Below are 17,116 nucleotides of genomic sequence, written 5' to 3'. Positions count from 1 at the left end.
CCTTTCAATGTACTTTATGTTTCTTTGTTTAGCTGGAGGGGAGAGTTAATCACCAAAGCTTTCACATGATCACCCATGACTTGATCCTCTCAAGAAAAAATATTCATATAATCCATGAATTTAATATTATACAAACCACAGGAGTGCCATTAGTGAGAAACACCTCAAACGCAGGCTGATCTCTCAGCTAGTTGAATTCCCTGCTGTTGGTTAATTTTCCCCCAACTGCTGCATGTTTCCTTTCTCTGGGGCTACCTGTCTCTGCTGCTGTAGTCTGACTAAGATTGAAGCACTGTGAAATGGGGGATAGGAATGTCTTTTATCGCATCTGCTGCTCGTGCTGTGGGGAAGATGAGCCAGAGGAGAAGACACCAATCATCAGGTAAACATTGCACACAAACTCTGATTTACTTGCAAGATTTTAAGCTGGAAATCTGTTTTGATCAGGCAGCTGATGTGGGATAAACAGGCAGCAAAGAGTTTTATGTAATAATTGGTGACTCATATCTATCTATTGCATCTTTCCAAAGCAGGCAGGTGAATGGGTTCTTAGGATTTTTCAGAGAGGGAGCTAGATGCATGTAGGGTTCAGGGTCAGGAGTTATATGGGTTTACTTTGAATTGCTTTGGGGGGGGGGGGGGGGGTGAAAGTTGGATTATGTAGTGTGGAGTTAGATTGGTTTGCATGGTGAAGTTGATTTGTGTTGGGTTATATGGGTTGGGTTGGGTTGGGATGGGATTGGCTCAGGTAAGGAGATCAGATTGAGTAAACTGGAATTGATTAGCAGAAGGAATCCTGGAGTTTCCTCTCCCCAGTCCAAGATGCTAAGAGCAACTGTAGCTCCTATTTCTCCTCCAGTTGAGGTCCGCAACTAAGCATTGACCATTCCAAAGTATTCACTGCAAAGTATTCGGCCTAACAAGTCCATGCTGGTGTTTCTGCTCCACACGCATCTCCTCTCACCTTTCTTCATGTAACCCTATCAATATTTCCTTCTATTCCTTTCTTTCTCGTGTGTTTATCTAGCTTTTCCTTAATTGTATCCAATCTATGCCTCAACCCCTCCCTGTGGTTCCAAGTTGCACATTCTCACCACTCCCTGGGTAAAGAAGTTCCTCCTGAATTCCCTATTGGATTCATTCATGACAATCTTATATTTATGGCCCCTGGTTCTGGTCTCATCTGAAACTGGAAACTTCTTCACTACATTTACCTTATCAAACCCTTTATAATTTTAAAGACTTCTACTGGATCACCCTCAGTTTTCTCTCTTTTTTAGGGAAAAGAACTCCAGCCTCTTCAGTCTTTCCTGATATTTATAATCTCTCAGTCTGGTATCATTCTAGTCAATCTTTTTTGTACCTTCTCCAATGCTTCGAAATCCTTTCTCTAATATATGTTCACAATACGGCAGGTGAGGTCTAACCAAGGTTCTGTATAAGTTTAATGTAAATTCTCTGCTTATCAATTCTATTCCTTATAGAAATTGACCCCAGTGCTTTGTTTGCTTTTTTTATGGCCTTATCAACCTGTACCGTTGCTTTTAGTGATTTGTGTATCGGTCCTCCCAGGTCCCTCTGCTCCTCCGCCACTTAAACTCTTATTTTCCAAGAACTAAGTTCTCCTTATTCTTCCTACCAAAATGTATCGCCTCACACTTAACTATATTGAAGTTCATTTGTCATTTACATGCCCAATCTGCAAGTTTATTAATGTCTTCCTGTATTTTATTGCAGTCCTTCTGTGTTTAACTTCACCCCACAACTTGGCATCATCTGCAAATTTTGAAATTGTACTTCCTTGTCCAAATCGGTTTTGTAAATGATGAACAACAGTGGTCGCTTAACGAAAGTTAATCTGAACCATCCAGCAGCCATATGTAATCCTGCACTAGACAGTGAGGCTGGTTTTTACATAGCCCTTAATCATAGAATAGTAGAATGGTTACAGGTCAAGAGGAGGCCATTCAGCCCATCATATTCATGTCGGCTCTCTGGAGGGCAACTCAGCTAGTCCCACTCTCCTGCCTTTTCCCTGTAGCCCTGCAAATCTTTTCCCTTCAGATAATTATCCAATTCCCTTTTGAAAAACCTGATTGAACCTGCCTCCACCACACTCACAGGCAGTGCATTCCAGATCCTAAACACACACTGAACCTGCCTCCACCACACTCTCAGGCAGTGCATTCCAGATCCTAAACACTCACTGAACCTGCCTCCACCACACTCTCAGGCAGTTCATTCCAGATCCTAAACACTCACTAAACCTGCCTCCACCACACTCTCAGGCAGTGCATTCCAGATCCTAAACACACACTGAACCTGCCTCCACCACACTCTCAGGCAGTGCATTCCAGATCCTAAACACTCACTGAACTTGCCTCCACCACACTCTCAGACAGTGCATTCCAGGTCCTAAACACTCACTGAACCTGCCTCCACCACACTCTCAGGCAGTGCATTCCAGATCCTAAACACTCACTGAACCTGCCTCCACCACACTCTCAGACAGTGCATTCCAGGTCCTAAACACTCACTGAACCTGCCTCCACCACACTCCCAGACAGTGCATTCCAGATCCTAAACACTCACTGAACCTGCCTCCACCACACTCTCAGACAGTGCATTCCAGATCCTAAACACTCACTGAACCTGCCTCCACCACACTCTCAGACAGTACATTCCAGATCCTAAACACTCACTGAACCTGCCTCCACCACACTCTCAGACAGTGCATTCCAGATCCTAAACAGTCACTGAACCTGCCTCTACCACACTCTCAGACAGTGCATTCCAAATCCTAAACACTCGCTGCATAAAATGTTGTTCCTCATGTCGCCATCGGTTCTTTTGCCAATCACCTTAAATTGGCGTTCTCTGGTTCTCGACCCTTTCACCAATGGGAATAGTTTCTCTCTGTCTACTCTGTCCAGACCCTTCATGATTTTGAACACCTCTATCAAATCTCCTCCCAACCTTCTCTTTAAGGTGAACAATCCCAGTTTCTCCAAATCTGTCCTCATAACTGAAGTCTCTCATTCCCAGAACCATTCTCATAAATCTTTTCTGCACCCTCTCTCAAGTCTTCACATCCTTCCTAAAGTGTGGTGTCCACAATTGGACACAATACTCCAGTTGAGGCTGAACCAATGTTTTGTGAAGGTTCATCATAACTTCCTTGCTTTTGTATTCCATGCCTTTTATACTAATGTTCATTTCTAAGTGATCTGTCGTCATTTAAATAGGTATCCTTCTGTAAGTTAATTAGAGAAAGTAGCAAGTGACCAGACTCCTTTGTCCTTTATATGAACAGCGAGACGTTGCTGTATTTTGCCCAAGAAGCTCAGCGCAGAAGATCTGAACAAACAAACTTGTGGAATGAGCCCCATGATACGTCCCACATGGAAAGAGATGATGATCGGGAACTTTACAACTTGCTGCAGAAACGGTCTCGGACCCGGAGGGGCTCTCAGGTGAATTATGAGTTTCAATTAACTTTAGCTTTACAAATGACAGCAATATGCATTCATAGAATAACTTTAACATAGACAAAGGTCCCAGGGAAATTTACAGAGGAATAATCAGATAGAGGCCAGGGGGTGGTTTGAGAGGCTTCGGGAGGGATTTCAAAAGGTGGGGCTCAGGTAGTGAAGGTGCAGCCACCAAGGGTAGGTTGAAGGGAGAGGGTCTGTACAACAAGCCAGAGTTGGAAGAATGTGGAATTAAGGGATGGGTTTGTTGGATGTGGGATGAGCTCATGGAGGGATTTAAAGATCAGGGTGAGAATGTTAAACCGAAGCGACAATGTAAGTGAGAGTCAAGGTGGATCAGTGAGGATGGGGCAGGGGGTGATAGATAAATAAGACTTAGTACGAGATAGGACAGGAGCAGCAGGGCTTTGCATGAGCTGAAGCTTACCGAGGCTGAAAATGGGACGCCGGCCAGGACAGCATTGGAATAGTCAAGTATGGAGGTGACAAAGGCACAGGGTTTTAGAGCTGATAAACTGAGGCAGGGACAAAAACGAATGATTTTACACAAAGGAAAATTGGAAAAGCTGGAAGTACACAGCATGAAATAGCCAGGAAAATACAGGTACAAGGTTAAGGTATAAACCTGGAGGACCCCAGACAGGTCAGTGTGCGGGGGAGTGACCCCGGACAGGTCAGAGTGCGGGGAAGTGACCCCGGACAGGTCAGAGTGCGGGGGAGTGACCCCGGACAGGTCAGTGTGCGGGGGAGTGACCCCGGACAGGTCAGAGTGCGGGGCAATGACCCTGGGAGCTGAATGTATGATCGGATGCAGGTAAAACCCTGTCTCCTCTGTCCTAGGGTTACCGTCGCCTCAGCTTTGACATTCACGCTGTTCGACAGGAACGCAGAGACATACTGGAGAAGTGGAAGATGATTTTAGAAAAGCTGGGTATGTAAAAATGTTTTACCTCAAGGGAGAAATGATAATTCAGTTTCCCACAAAGTACATTCTAGCTTCTTCCCTCCCAACCCTCTCTCTCTGCCCCTCTGCTATTTCCTCCCTTTCTCTCTCCCTCAGTCCTGCCCTTTTGTGCTCTCCCCTTTCTCTTTCCCTCCCTCCCTCTGACTCCCTCCCTCTTCCTTTCACCCTCCTCCCTTTCCTTGTTCCCCCCCCCCCCCCCCCCCCACTCTCTCTGTGTCCCTCCTATCCCTCTGGCACCCTCTCACCTCCCTCCCTCCCTCAGAAGCCAACCTTGGCCCAGTTTCCTGTGCCGTTTGAATCAGTTGTGCACTGCATTGTGGTGTTGCTGTGTATCCATTGCTGTGTATCCATTGTACTCTCAGTGACTGTGTTGTTCTGCAGGTTTTCTTGCAGAGACTGATCTGCTATTGAATGTGACATCTGCAACATCGTACAGCATGCGGAATGCGCCCAAGGCAAAGAAGCTGCTGGACATCCTCGCTCAGGAAACATCGATATTTGAAAATAAAATGCCGGCAGAGAGATACATCTTTGTTCTGGTGGGTGAGGTTAGGGTGAGCGAGGGGATGAAAGTGAGGATGGGAATGAGGGTGAGAGAGAGGAAGGGGATGGGGGAGGGGATGAGCAATAGATAGATTCAGTATTGGAGGTGACATGGTGAAACCCAAAACAGACTGATTTAAATTTACTTGGAAAAGTCTGAATTTAAAACCAATGAAGTTGATCAGAGTCATCAGCAGAGGCATTAGGAATAAAAGAGAGAGAGAGAGAGAGAGAGAGTGCAGTGGGGGGAGGCATTGGGAATAAAAGAGAGAGAGAGCGCAGTGGGGGGAGGCATTGGGAATAAAAGAGAGAGAGAAAGGGAGAGAGTGCAGTGGGGGGAGGCATTGGGAATAAAAGAGAGAGAGAAAGGGAGAGAGTGCAGTGGGGGGAGGCATTGGGAATAAAAGAGAGAGAGAAAGGGAGAGAGTGCAGTGGGGGGAGGCATTGGGAATAAAAGAGAGAGAGAGAGAGTGCAGTGGGGGGAGGCATTGGGAATAAAAGAGAGAGAGAGCGCAGTGGGGGGAGGCATTGGGAATAAAAGAGAGAGAGAAAGGGAGAGAGTGCAGTGGGGGGAGGCATTGGGAATAAAAGAGAGAGAGAAAGGGAGAGAGTGCAGTGGGGGGAGGCATTGGGAATAAAAGAGAGAGAGAAAGGGAGAGAGTGCAGTGGGGGGAGGCATTGGGAATAAAAGAGAGAGAGAGAGCACAGTGGGGGGAGGCTTTAGGAATAAAAGAGAGAGAGAAAGGGAGAGAGTGCAGTGGGGGGAGGCATTGGGAATAAAAGAGAGAGAGAGAGAGTGTGCAGTGGGGGGAGGCATTGGGAATAAAAGAGAGAGAGAAAGGGAGAGAGTGCAGTGGGGGGAGGCATTGGGAATAAAAGAGAGAGAGAAAGGGAGAGAGTGCAGTGGGGGGAGGCATTGGGAATAAAAGAGAGAGAGAGAGCACAGTGGGGGGAGGCTTTAGGAATAAAAGAGAGAGAGAAAGGGAGAGAGTGCAGTGGGGGGAGGCATTGGGAATAAAAGAGAGAGAGAGCGCAGTGGGAGGAGGCATTGGGAATAAAAGAGAGAGAGAGAGTGCAGTGGGGGGGAGGCATTGGGAATAAAAGAGAGAGAGAGTGCAGTGGGGGGAGGCATTAGGAATAAAAGAGAGAGAGAGAGAGTGCAGTGGGGGGAGGCATTAGGAATAAAAGAGAGAGAGAGAGAGTGCAGTGGGGGGAGGCATTGGGAATAAAAGAGAGAGAGCGCGCAGTGGGGGGAGGCATTGGGAATAAAAGAGAGAGAGAGCGCAGTGGGGGGAGGCATTGGGAATAAAAGAGAGAGAGAGAGCGCAGTGGGGGGGAGGCATTGGGAATAAAAGAGAGAGAGAGAGCGCAGTGGGGGGAGGCATTGGGAATAAAAGAGAGAGAGAGAGAGTGCAGTGGGGGGAGGCATTAGGAATAAAAGAGAGAGAGAGAGAGTGCAGTGGGGGGAGGCATTAGGAATAAAAGAGAGAGAGAGAGCGCAGTGGGGGAGGCTTTAGGAATAAAAGAGAGAGAGAGAGAGAGCGCAGTGGGGGAGGCTTTAGGAATAAAAGAGAGAGAGAGAGAGTGATGTGGGGGGAGCCATTGGGAATAAAAGAGAGAGAGAGAGTGCAGTGGGGGGGGAGCCATTGGGAATAAAAGGGAGAGAGAGAAAGAGAGAGAGAGTGCAGTGGGGGGAGGCATTGGGAATAAAAGAGAGAGAGAAAGAGAGAGAGTGATGTGGGGGGAGGCATTGGGAATAAAAGAGAGAGAGAAAGAGAGAGAGAGTGCAGTGGGGGGAGGCATTGGGAATAAAAGAGAGAGAGAGAAAGAGAGAGAGTGATGTGGGGGGAGGCATTGGGAATAAAAGAGAGAGAGAAAGAGAGAGAGAGTGCAGTGGGGGGAGGCATTGGGAATAAAAGAGAGAGAGAAAGAGAGAGAGAGTGCAGTGGGGGGAGGCATTGGGAATAAAAGAGAGAGTGCAGTGGGGGGAGGCATTAGGAATGAAAGAGAGAGAGAGAGAGCGCGCAGTTGGGGGAGGCATTGGGAATAAAAGAGAAAGAGAGAGAGAGAGAGTGATGTGGGGGGAGGCATTGGGAATAAGAGAGAGAGAGAAAGAGAGAGAGAGTGCAGTGGGGGGAGGCATTAGGAATAAAAGAGAAAGAGAGAGAGAGTGCAGTGGGGGGAGGCATTGGGAATAAAAGAGAGAGAAAGAGAGAGAGAGAGTGCAGTGGGGGGAGGCATTGGGAATAAAAGAGAGAGAAAGAGAGAGAGAGAGTGCAGTGGGGGGAGGCATTGGGAATAAAAGAGAGAGAGCGTGCAGTGGGGGGAGGCATTGGGAATAAAAGAGAGAGAAAGAGAGAGAGAGTGCAGTGGGGGGAGGCATTGGGAATAAAAGAGAGAGAGAGTGCAGTGGGGGGAGGCATTGGGAATAAAAGAGAGAGAGAGAGAGTGCTGTGGGGGGAGGCATTGGGAATAAAAGAGAGAGAGAAAGAGAGAGAGAGAGTGCAGTGAGGGGAGGCATTAGGAATAAAAGAGAGAGAGAGAGAGAGAGAGAGTGCTGTGGGGGGAGGCATTGGGAATAAAAGAGAGAGAGAGAGAGAGTGCAGTGGGGGAGGCATTAGGAATAAAAGAGAGAGAGAGAGTGCAGTGGGGGGAGGCATTGGGAATAAAAGAGAGAGAGAAAGAGAGAGAGAGAGTGCTGTGGGGGGAGGCATTAGGAATACAAGAGAGAGAAAGAGAGAGAGTGATGTGGGGGGAGGCATTGGGAATAAAAGAGAGAGAGAGAGAGAGAGTGCAGTGGGGGAGGCATTAGGAATAAAAGAGAGAGAGAGAGTGCAGTGGGGGGAGGCATTGGGAATAAAAGAGAGAGAGAAAGAGAGAGAGAGAGTGCAGTGGGGGGAGGCATTGGGAATAAAAGAGAGAGAGAAAGAGAGAGAGAGAGTGCAGTGGGGGGAGGCATTAGGAATAAAAGAGAGAGAGAGAGAGTGCAGTGGGGGGAGGCATTAGGAATAAAAGAGAGAGAGAGAGAGTGCAGTGGGGGGAGGCATTAGGAATAAAAGAGAGAGAGAGAGAGTGCAGTGGGGGGAGGCATTAGGAATAAAAGAGAGAGAGAGAGAGAGAGTGCAGTGGGGGGAGGCATTAGGAATAAAAGAGAGAGAGAGAGAGAGAGCGCAGTGGGGGGAGGCATTAGGAATAAAAGAGAGAGAGAGAGAGTGCAGTGGGGGGAGGCATTAGGAATAAAAGAGAGAGAGAGAGAGAGAGTGCAGTGGGGGGAGGCATTAGGAATACAAGAGAGAGAAAGAGAGAGAGTGATGTGGGGGGAGGCATTGGGAATAAAAGAGAGAGAGCGTGCAGTGGGGGGAGGCATTGGGAATAAAAGAGAGAGAGAAAGAGAGAGAGAGTGCAGTGGGGGGAGGCATTGGGAATAAAAGAGAGAGAGAAAGAGAGAGAGAGAGTGCAGTGGGGGGAGGCATTGGGAATAAAAGAGAGAGAGAAAGAGAGAGAGAGAGTGCAGTGGGGGGAGGCATTGGGAATAAAAGAGAGAGAGAAAGAGAGAGTGCAGTGGGGGGAGGCATTAGGAATACAAGAGAGAGAAAGAGAGAGAGTGCAGTGGGGGGAGGCATTGGGAATAAAAGAGAGAGAGAGAGAGAGAGTGCAGTGGGGGGAGGCATTAGGAATACAAGAGAGAGAAAGAGAGAGAGTGCAGTGGGGGGAGGCATTGGGAATAAAAGAGAGAGAGAAAGAGAGAGAGAGAGTGCAGTGGGGGGAGGCATTAGGAATAAAAGAGAGAGAGAGAGAAAGAGAGTGCTGTGGGGGGAGGCATTGGGAATAAAAGAGAGAGAGAGAGAGAGAGTGCAGTGGGGGGAGGCATTAGGAATACAAGAGAGAGAAAGAGAGAGAGTGCAGTGGGGGGAGGCATTGGGAATAAAAGAGAGAGAGAGAGAGAGAGTGCAGTGGGGGGAGGCATTAGGAATACAAGAGAGAGAAAGAGAGAGAGTGCAGTGGGGGGAGGCATTAGGAATAAAAGAGAGAGAGAAAGAGAGAGAGAGAGTGCAGTGGGGGGAGGCATTAGGAATAAAAGAGAGAGAGAGAGAAAGAGAGTGCAGTGGGGGGAGGCATTAGGAATACAAGAGAGAGAAAGAGAGAGAGTGCAGTGGGGGGAGGCATTGGGAATAAAAGAGAGAGAGAAAGAGAGAGAGAGAGTGCAGTGGGGGGAGGCATTAGGAATAAAAGAGAGAGAGAGAGAAAGAGAGTGCTGTGGGGGGAGGCATTGGGAATAAAAGAGAGAGAGAGAGAGAGAGAGTGCAGTGGGGGGAGGCATTGGGAATAAAAGAGAGAGAGAGAGTGCAGTGGGGGGAGGCATTAGGAATAAAAGAGAGAGAGAGAGAGAGAGTGCAGTGGGGGGAGGCATTAGGAATACAAGAGAGAGAAAGAGAGAGAGTGCAGTGGGGGGAGGCATTGGGAATAAAAGAGAGAGAGAAAGAGAGAGAGAGAGTGCAGTGGGGGGAGGCATTAGGAATAAAAGAGAGAGAGAGAGAAAGAGAGTGCTGTGGGGGGAGGCATTGGGAATAAAAGAGAGAGAGAGAGAGAGAGAGTGCAGTGGGGGGAGGCATTGGGAATAAAAGAGAGAGAGAGAGTGCAGTGGGGGGAGGCATTAGGAATAAAAGAGAGAGAGAGAGAGTGCAGTGGGGAGAGGCATTGGGAATAAAAGAGAGAGAGAGAGTGCAGTGGGGGGAGGCATTAGGAATAAAAGAGAGAGAGAGAGAGTGCAGTGGGGGGAGGCATTGGGAATAAAAGAGAGAGAGAGAGTGCAGTGGGGGGAGGCATTAGGAATAAAAGAGAGAGAGAGAGAGTGCAGTGGGGGGAGGCATTGGGAATAAAAGAGAGAGAGAGAGTGCAGTGGGGGGAGGCATTAGGAATACAAGAGAGAGAAAGAGAGTGCAGTGGGGGGAGGCATTAGGAATAAAAGAGAGAGAGAGAGAGTGCAGTGGGGGGAGGCATTGGGAATAAAAGAGAGAGAGAGAGTGCAGTGGGGGGAGGCATTAGGAATAAAAGAGAGAGAGAGAGAGTGCAGTGGGGGGAGGCATTAGGAATAAAAGAGAGAGAGAGAGAGTGCAGTGGGGGGAGGCATTGGGAATAAAAGAGAGAGAGAGAGTGCAGTGGGGGGAGGCATTAGGAATACAAGAGAGAGAAAGAGAGAGAGTGATGTGGGGGGAGGCATTGGGAATAAAAGAGAGAGAGAAAGAGAGAGAGAGAGTGCAGTGGGGGGAGGCATTAGGAATAAAAGAGAGAGAGAGAGTGCAGTGGGGGGAGGCTTTAGGAATAAAAGAGAGAGAGAGAGTGCAGTGGGGGGAGGCATTAGGAATACAAGAGAGAGAAAGAGAGAGAGTGATGTGGGGGGAGGCATTGGGAATAAAAGAGAGAGAGAAAGAGAGAGAGAGAGTGCAGTGGGGGGAGGCATTAGGAATAAAAGAGAGAGAGAGAGAGAGAGCTGTGGGGGGAGGCATTGGGAATAAAAGAGAGAGAGAAAGAGAGAGAGAGAGTGCAGTGGGGGGAGGCATTAGGAATAAAAGAGAGAGAGAGAGTGCAGTGGGGGGAGGCATTGGGAATAAAAGAGAGAGAGAAAGAGAGAGAGAGAGTGCAGTGGGGGGAGGCATTAGGAATAAAAGAGAGAGAGAGAGTGCAGTGGGGGGAGGCTTTAGGAATAAAAGAGAGAGAGAGAGTGCAGTGGGGGGAGGCATTGGGAATAAAAGAGAGAGAGAAAGAGAGAGAGAGAGTGCAGTGGGGGGAGGCATTAGGAATAAAAGAGAGAGAGAGAGAGAGAGAGCTGTGGGGGGAGGCATTGGGAATAAAAGAGAGAGAGAGAGAGAGAGAGAGAGTGCAGTGGGGGGAGGCATTAGGAATAAAAGAGAGAGAGAGAGAGTGCAGTGGGGGGAGGCATTGGGAATAAAAGAGAGAGAGAGAGTGCAGTGGGGGAGGCATTGGGAATAAAAGAGAGAGAGAGAGTGCAGTGGGGGGAGGCATTAGGAATAAAAGAGAGAGAGAGAGAGTGCAGTGGGGGGAGGCATTGGGAATAAAAGAGAGAGAGAGAGTGCAGTGGGGGGAGGCATTAGGAATAAAAGAGAGAGAGAGAGAGTGCAGTGGGGGGAGGCATTGGGAATAAAAGAGAGAGAGAAAGAGAGAGAGAGAGTGCAGTGGGGGGAGGCATTGGGAATAAAAGAGAGAGAGAAAGAGAGAGAGAGAGTGCAGTGGGGGGAGGCATTAGGAATACAAGAGAGAGAAAGAGAGAGAGTGATGTGGGGGGAGGCATTGGGAATAAAAGAGAGAGAGCGTGCAGTGGGGGGAGGCATTGGGAATAAAAGAGAGAGAAAGAGAGAGAGAGTGCAGTGGGGGGAGGCATTGGGAATAAAAGAGAGAGAGAGTGCAGTGGGGGGAGGCATTGGGAATAAAAGAGAGAGAAAGAGAGAGAGTGATGTGGGGGGAGGCATTGGGAATAAAAGAGAGAGAGCGTGCAGTGGGGGGAGGCATTGGGAATAAAAGAGAGAGAAAGAGAGAGAGAGTGCAGTGGGGGGAGGCATTGGGAATAAAAGAGAGAGAGAGTGCAGTGGGGGGAGGCATTGGGAATAAAAGAGAGAGAGAGAGAGTGCTGTGGGGGGAGGCATTGGGAATAAAAGAGAGAGAGAGTGCAGTGGGGGGAGGCTTTAGGAATAAAAGAGAGAGAGAGAGAGTGCAGTGGGGGGAGGCATTGGGAATAAAAGAGAGAGAGAGAGTGCAGTGGGGGGAGGCATTAGGAATAAAAGAGAGAGAGAGAGAGAGAGAGAGTGCTGTGGGGGGAGGCATTGGGAATAAAAGAGAGAGAGAGAGAGAGAGTGCAGTGGGGGAGGCATTAGGAATAAAAGAGAGAGAGAGAGTGCAGTGGGGGGAGGCATTAGGAATAAAAGAGAGAGAGAGAGAGAGAGTGCAGTGGGGGAGGCATTAGGAATAAAAGAGAGAGAGAGAGTGCAGTGGGGGGAGGCATTGGGAATAAAAGAGAGAGAGAGAGAGAGAGAGAGTGCAGTGGGGGGAGGCATTGGGAATAAAAGAGAGAGAGAAAGAGAGAGAGAGAGTGCAGTGGGGGGAGGCATTAGGAATAAAAGAGAGAGAGAAAGAGAGAGTGCAGTGGGGGGAGGCATTAGGAATACAAGAGAGAGAAAGAGAGAGAGTGATGTGGGGGGAGCCATTGGGAATAAAAGGGAGAGAGAGAGTGCAGTGGGGGGAGGCATTAGGAATACAAGAGAGAGAAAGAGAGAGAGTGATGTGGGGGGAGCCATTGGGAATAAAATAGAGAGAGAGAGCGCAGTGGGAGGAGCCATTGGGAATAAAAGAGAAAGAGAGAGAGAGAGTGATGTGGGGGGAGCCATTGGGAATAAAAGAGAGAGAGAGCGCAGTGGGGGGGGGGGGTGGCATTGGGAATAAAAGAGAGAGAGAGAGCGCAGTGCGGGCGAAGTGAAATATCACAGATCTGATTGGTGTATTTCCAAAGGCAAGCATTGACGTCAAAGGACAGTATGGGGGAGGTGTCAGAGGACTGGAGAGTGGCAATCAAAAAACGATTGAAGGTACTGGATACTGCAAAGGCTATGATCCCTGACAACTTTCCACTAATAGTACTGAAGACCTGTGCTAAAGGCCGGCTTGAGTCTGCAATTGAAACCCGCTCCGAGCCCGCCAGGCCCGAGTCCTTTGATTTTTTTTCCCGCGCCCAACCCAACCCGAGCAGCGGAAATTAATCACTTCTGCACTTACTTAACAACTACCTGCTCGCTGACACTCAGTCTGTGTTCTGCCAGAGCCACTCAGCTCCTGACCTCATTACAGCCTTGGTCCAGACATGGACATAAGAGCTGAACTCAAGAGGTGAAGTGAGAGTGACTGCCCTTGATATCAAGACAGCATTTGACCGAGTATGGCATCAAGGAGTCCAAGCAAAACTGAGGTCAATGGGAATCAGGGGGAAAACCCTCCACTGGCTGGAGTCATACCTAGCGCAAAGGAAGATGGTTGTGGTTGTTGGAGGTCAATCATCTCGGTCCCAGGACATCACTGCAGGAGTTCCTCAGGGTAGTGTCCTAGGCCCAACCATCTTCAGCTGCTTCATCAATGACCTTCCCTCCATCATAAGGTCAGAAGTGGTGATATTCGCTGATGATTGCACAATGTTCAGCACCATTCACAACTTCTCAGATACTGAAGTAGGCTGTGTCCAGATGCAGCAAGACTTGGACAATATCCAGGTTTGGGCTGATAAATGGCAAGTAATATTCGCACCACACAAGTGCCAGGCAATGACCATCTCAAATGAGAGAATCTAACCATCTCCCCTTGACATTCAATGGCATTACTATCACTGAATCCCCCACTATCAACATCCTGGGGGTTACCATTGACCAGAAACTGAACTGGAGTAGCCATATAAATACCATGGCTACAAGAGCAGGTCAGAGGCTCGGAATTCAGCAGTGAGTAACTCACCTCCTGACTCCCCAAAGCCTGTCCACCATCTACAAGGCACAAGTCAGGAGTGTGATGGAATACTCTCCACTTGCCTGGATGGATGCAGCTCCAACAACACTCAAGAAGCTCAACACTATCCAGGACAAAGCAGCCCGCTTGATTGGCACCCCATCCACCACCTTAAACATTCACTGCCTTCACCACCGACACACAGTGGCAGCAGTGTGTACCATCTACTCACCAAGGCTCCTTAGACAGCACCTCCTAAACCCGCGACCTCTACCACCTAGAAGGACAAGGGCAGCAGATGCATGGGAACACCACCACCTGCAAGTTCCCCTCCAAGTCACACGCCATCCTGACTTGGAACTATATCGCCGTTCCTTCACTGTCACTGGATCAAGATACTGGAACTACCTCCCTAACAGCACTGATGGTATACCTATACCCCAAGGACAGCAGGAGTTCAAGAAGGCAGCTCACCACCACCTTCTCAAGGGCAATTCGGGATGGGCAATAAATGCTGGCCTGGCCAGTGACACCCACATCCCATGAATGAATAAATAAATGCAACACCCTAATTCAAGAATGGGTGTAAGGACATTCCTAGTAACCACAGGCCAGTTTAATGTCAATGGTGGGTAAGATTGTCGAAACAGTAATCAGGGAAAAAATGAACAGGCACTCGGAGAGGTTTGAGTTAATTAAGGAGAGTCAGCACAGATTTGTAAAAGGCAGATCATGCTTGACTTCTCAAATTGAATTTTTTGATGAAGTAAGAGCAGTTTGATGAAGGGAATGCGATGGATGTTGTCTATCTGGATTTTAAGAAAGTGTTTGACAAAGTACCATGTTAAAGGATGGTTAACAAAATTGATGCTCATGGAATAGTCAGTGTCAGCTTGGATAAAAAATTGGCTTAAGGACAGAAAACAGTGAGTCATGGTAAATGATTGTTTTTCAGACTGGAGGATGGAAGACAGTGGTGTTTCCCAAGGATCAGTGTTAGTATCACCGCTTTTTTAATATATACACATTGATGACTTGGATATTGGAATACAGAGTAAAATTTCAAAATTCGCCAATGTGACCAAACTCGGAGGAGTGGCAGACAGTGAGGATCATACCAGTCAACTGCAACAGGACATAGATCAACTAGCAGAATGGGCAGACAGGTGGCAGATGGAATTTAATACAGAGAAATGTGAGGTGATGCATTTTGGCAGAAGGAATAGGGAGAGGCAATATATACTTAATGGCACAGTTCTAAAGAGTGTGCAGGAACAGAGGGACCTGGGGGTGCATGTGCATCAATCTTTGAAGGTGACAGGACATATTGAGAGAGTGGTTAATAAAGCATATGGGATCTTGGGCTTCATAAACAGAGGTATTGAGTACAAAAGCAGGAAAGTTATGCTGAACCTTTATAAAGCTCTGGTAAGGCCCAACTGGAGAATTGCATCCAGTTCTGGTCACCGCACTTTAGGAAGGATGTGAGGGTCCTTGAGAGGGTGCAGAGTAGATTTATCAGAATGGGTCCAGGGATGAGGGATTTTAGTTACAAGGTTAGTTTGGAGAAGCTAGGGTTGTTCTCCTTGGAGCAAAGGAGATTGAGGGGAGATTTAATAGAGGTGTACAAGATTATGACAGGTTTAGTTAAGTTAGACAAGGAAAGATTGTTCCCATTAACAAATGGTACAAGGACTAGGGGACACAGATTGAAGGTTTAGGCAGGAGATGCAGAGGGAATATAAGAAAACACATTTTTACGCAGTGAGTGGTAATGACCCGGAACTTGCTGTCTACAAGGGTGGTGGAAGCAGAGAGGATGAATGATTTCAAAAGGAAATTGGATAGGCACTTGAGGGAAATAAATTTGCCGGGCTTCGGGGATTGAGTGGGGGAGTGGGGCTGAATGGATTGCTCTACAGAGAGCTGGCATGAATTCGATGGGCTGAATGTCACCCTGCTATGCCGTAATGACTCTGACATAGAATGAGACTATTTGGTCCATCGAGTCTGTGCTGGTTCTTTGCTTGGTCAAATTGAAATCAGTTCTTATTTGAATGTGACTGCCCCTTTAAATGACAGCACACATCAACATAGAGAGAGGAAATCATTCTGTGCATTGGCAGGACTGTTCCTTATAATCAGTAAGTGGGGCCTGTACCCTATAACCATTAAAACGGGCTCTGTCCCCAATAACCAGTGAGATGATGCTCCTGCAGATTGCTGTCCTGTGACTCCTCTGTGTGTGAATATTAGGTCAGCAGCTGGTCAGACTGTAACTAGTGCGAGTAGAGGTGTTGAGGTTGGCTGAAACAGAGGAAACTGGTGATAAAGTGAGAGATGATTTGTGTGTGTGCAGGACCGTCTGATCACACTGGATGCTGCAGAAGACTTTCTGTTAAAGGCCAAAATGTATTATCCCCACGAGCTGAGCCCTGAGACCGAGAAGGATGAACACAATTCAGCCGTTCTAATTAAAAAAACCAATGAAATCAACGCAGTAACAGATGAGGAGCTGGAAGAGGTTGATGAAGATGCCTTGCTGTCCAGATCGTTGGAATTGTGATTATCAGTCCAACCTGGAATTCCTCATCCATGTTTTCCAACGGTTGTTGCAGTAATTGACCATCTTTCCTGTTGGAATGAATGGAAGGTAAAGAAAGTCTTGCATTTCTGTAGCGCCTTTCACAAGCTCAGGACATCCCAAAGTGTTTTAAAGCCAATGAAGTACTCAGAGTCACAGAGTCATAGAGTTACACAGCACAGAAACAGGCCCTTCGGCCCAATGCGTCTGCGCCGACCATCAAGCACCCATCCAATCTAATCCCATTTTCTCCCACTTGGCCCATAGCCTTTATTCTGTGGCGTTTCACGTGCTCATCCTTGGAAGTGTAGTGTTACAACCAGTTGAGAAAGGTGTCTAGGGGTCTGTTACTGTCTTCACCTGGTCTTATTGTAACAGGGTTTAATTTTTTTTAAACACACTGTGTTTTGAGTTCCCCCTTGGTGAATCCTTGTTCACCGCTTTCCAATTATAAGGCAAAGAAATGAGCACACCAAGTTTTCTTCGGTTTAAAGAAGAAAAGTGAAATTTATTAAACTTACTTTAATTCGGTTAACGCCTACGGATATACGATGCACCCACGCTAGCATGCACATGGGATACATACATGCAAAGAGGGACAGAAAAGAGCAGAAGAAAAATAAAGTAGAAAGGTTTGAGGCAGTCTCTGAAGGGGGTTTATTGTTACTGTTTCTGTGTTTCCAGCTCGCCGTAAAGTCTTTGATTGTAGACAGCTCTTACTTTTCGTTGGGGCCCAGTATTCTTCTTAAACCTTGTTCACGTAGGAGACTTGTCTCTCTTTGACTTTACGTGTCTTCAATGAATCTTCCGTTCCATGAGAAAGAGGTGGGAGCAGATAGGAGAGAGGTGTTCTCAGTCCAGGAGCAAACAGCTTTCTGAGTTTTAACCCTGTGGCAAGTTCAAATTCAAAAAATCTCCAACAGTCAGGTTGTCATGTGACTAAACTGGTCTGAACAGGTCTGTTTGTGTATTTGGCCATCTTAGTGGTTAACCTGGAATGCTTTAATGTCTGGTAATCAAAAGTCCATTGTG

General features: G+C 47.6%; 1 protein-coding gene across 1 annotated transcript; it reads left to right on the top strand.

Annotated features, from left to right (window-relative positions):
* The first annotated feature begins 299 nt into the window (after positions 1–299).
* Positions 300–16,223, top strand: mreg (melanoregulin). The gene is made up of 5 exons (XM_068013039.1): positions 300–382; positions 3,314–3,473; positions 4,332–4,422; positions 4,837–4,994; positions 15,860–16,223. The coding sequence occupies exons 1-5, from the start codon at positions 300–302 to the stop codon at positions 16,064–16,066; spliced, it is 699 nt and encodes a 232-aa protein (XP_067869140.1). The 3' UTR covers positions 16,067–16,223.
* The last annotated feature ends 893 nt before the right edge of the window (positions 16,224–17,116 follow it).

Source organism: Heterodontus francisci, chromosome 33, assembly GCF_036365525.1.
Source record: "Heterodontus francisci isolate sHetFra1 chromosome 33, sHetFra1.hap1, whole genome shotgun sequence".
NCBI lineage: Eukaryota > Metazoa > Chordata > Chondrichthyes > Heterodontiformes > Heterodontidae > Heterodontus > Heterodontus francisci.
The sequence above is the reverse complement of the archived record's forward strand: the minus strand, read 5'-3'. Positions and strand labels throughout refer to the sequence as shown.

What these genes read in the sequence shown, in the direction of transcription:
- mreg (XM_068013039.1), top strand. Translation starts at nt 300, where the DNA reads ATGGGGGATAGGAATGTCTTTTATCGCATCTGCTGCTCGTGCTGTGGG. An exon ending in GGACCCGGAGGGGCTCTCAG is followed by an intron (nt 3,474 to 4,331) that starts GTGAATTATGAG and finishes CCTCTGTCCTAG; the next exon opens with GGTTACCGTCGCCTCAGCTT. An exon ending in GATGATTTTAGAAAAGCTGG is followed by an intron (nt 4,423 to 4,836) that starts GTATGTAAAAAT and finishes GTTGTTCTGCAG; the next exon opens with GTTTTCTTGCAGAGACTGAT.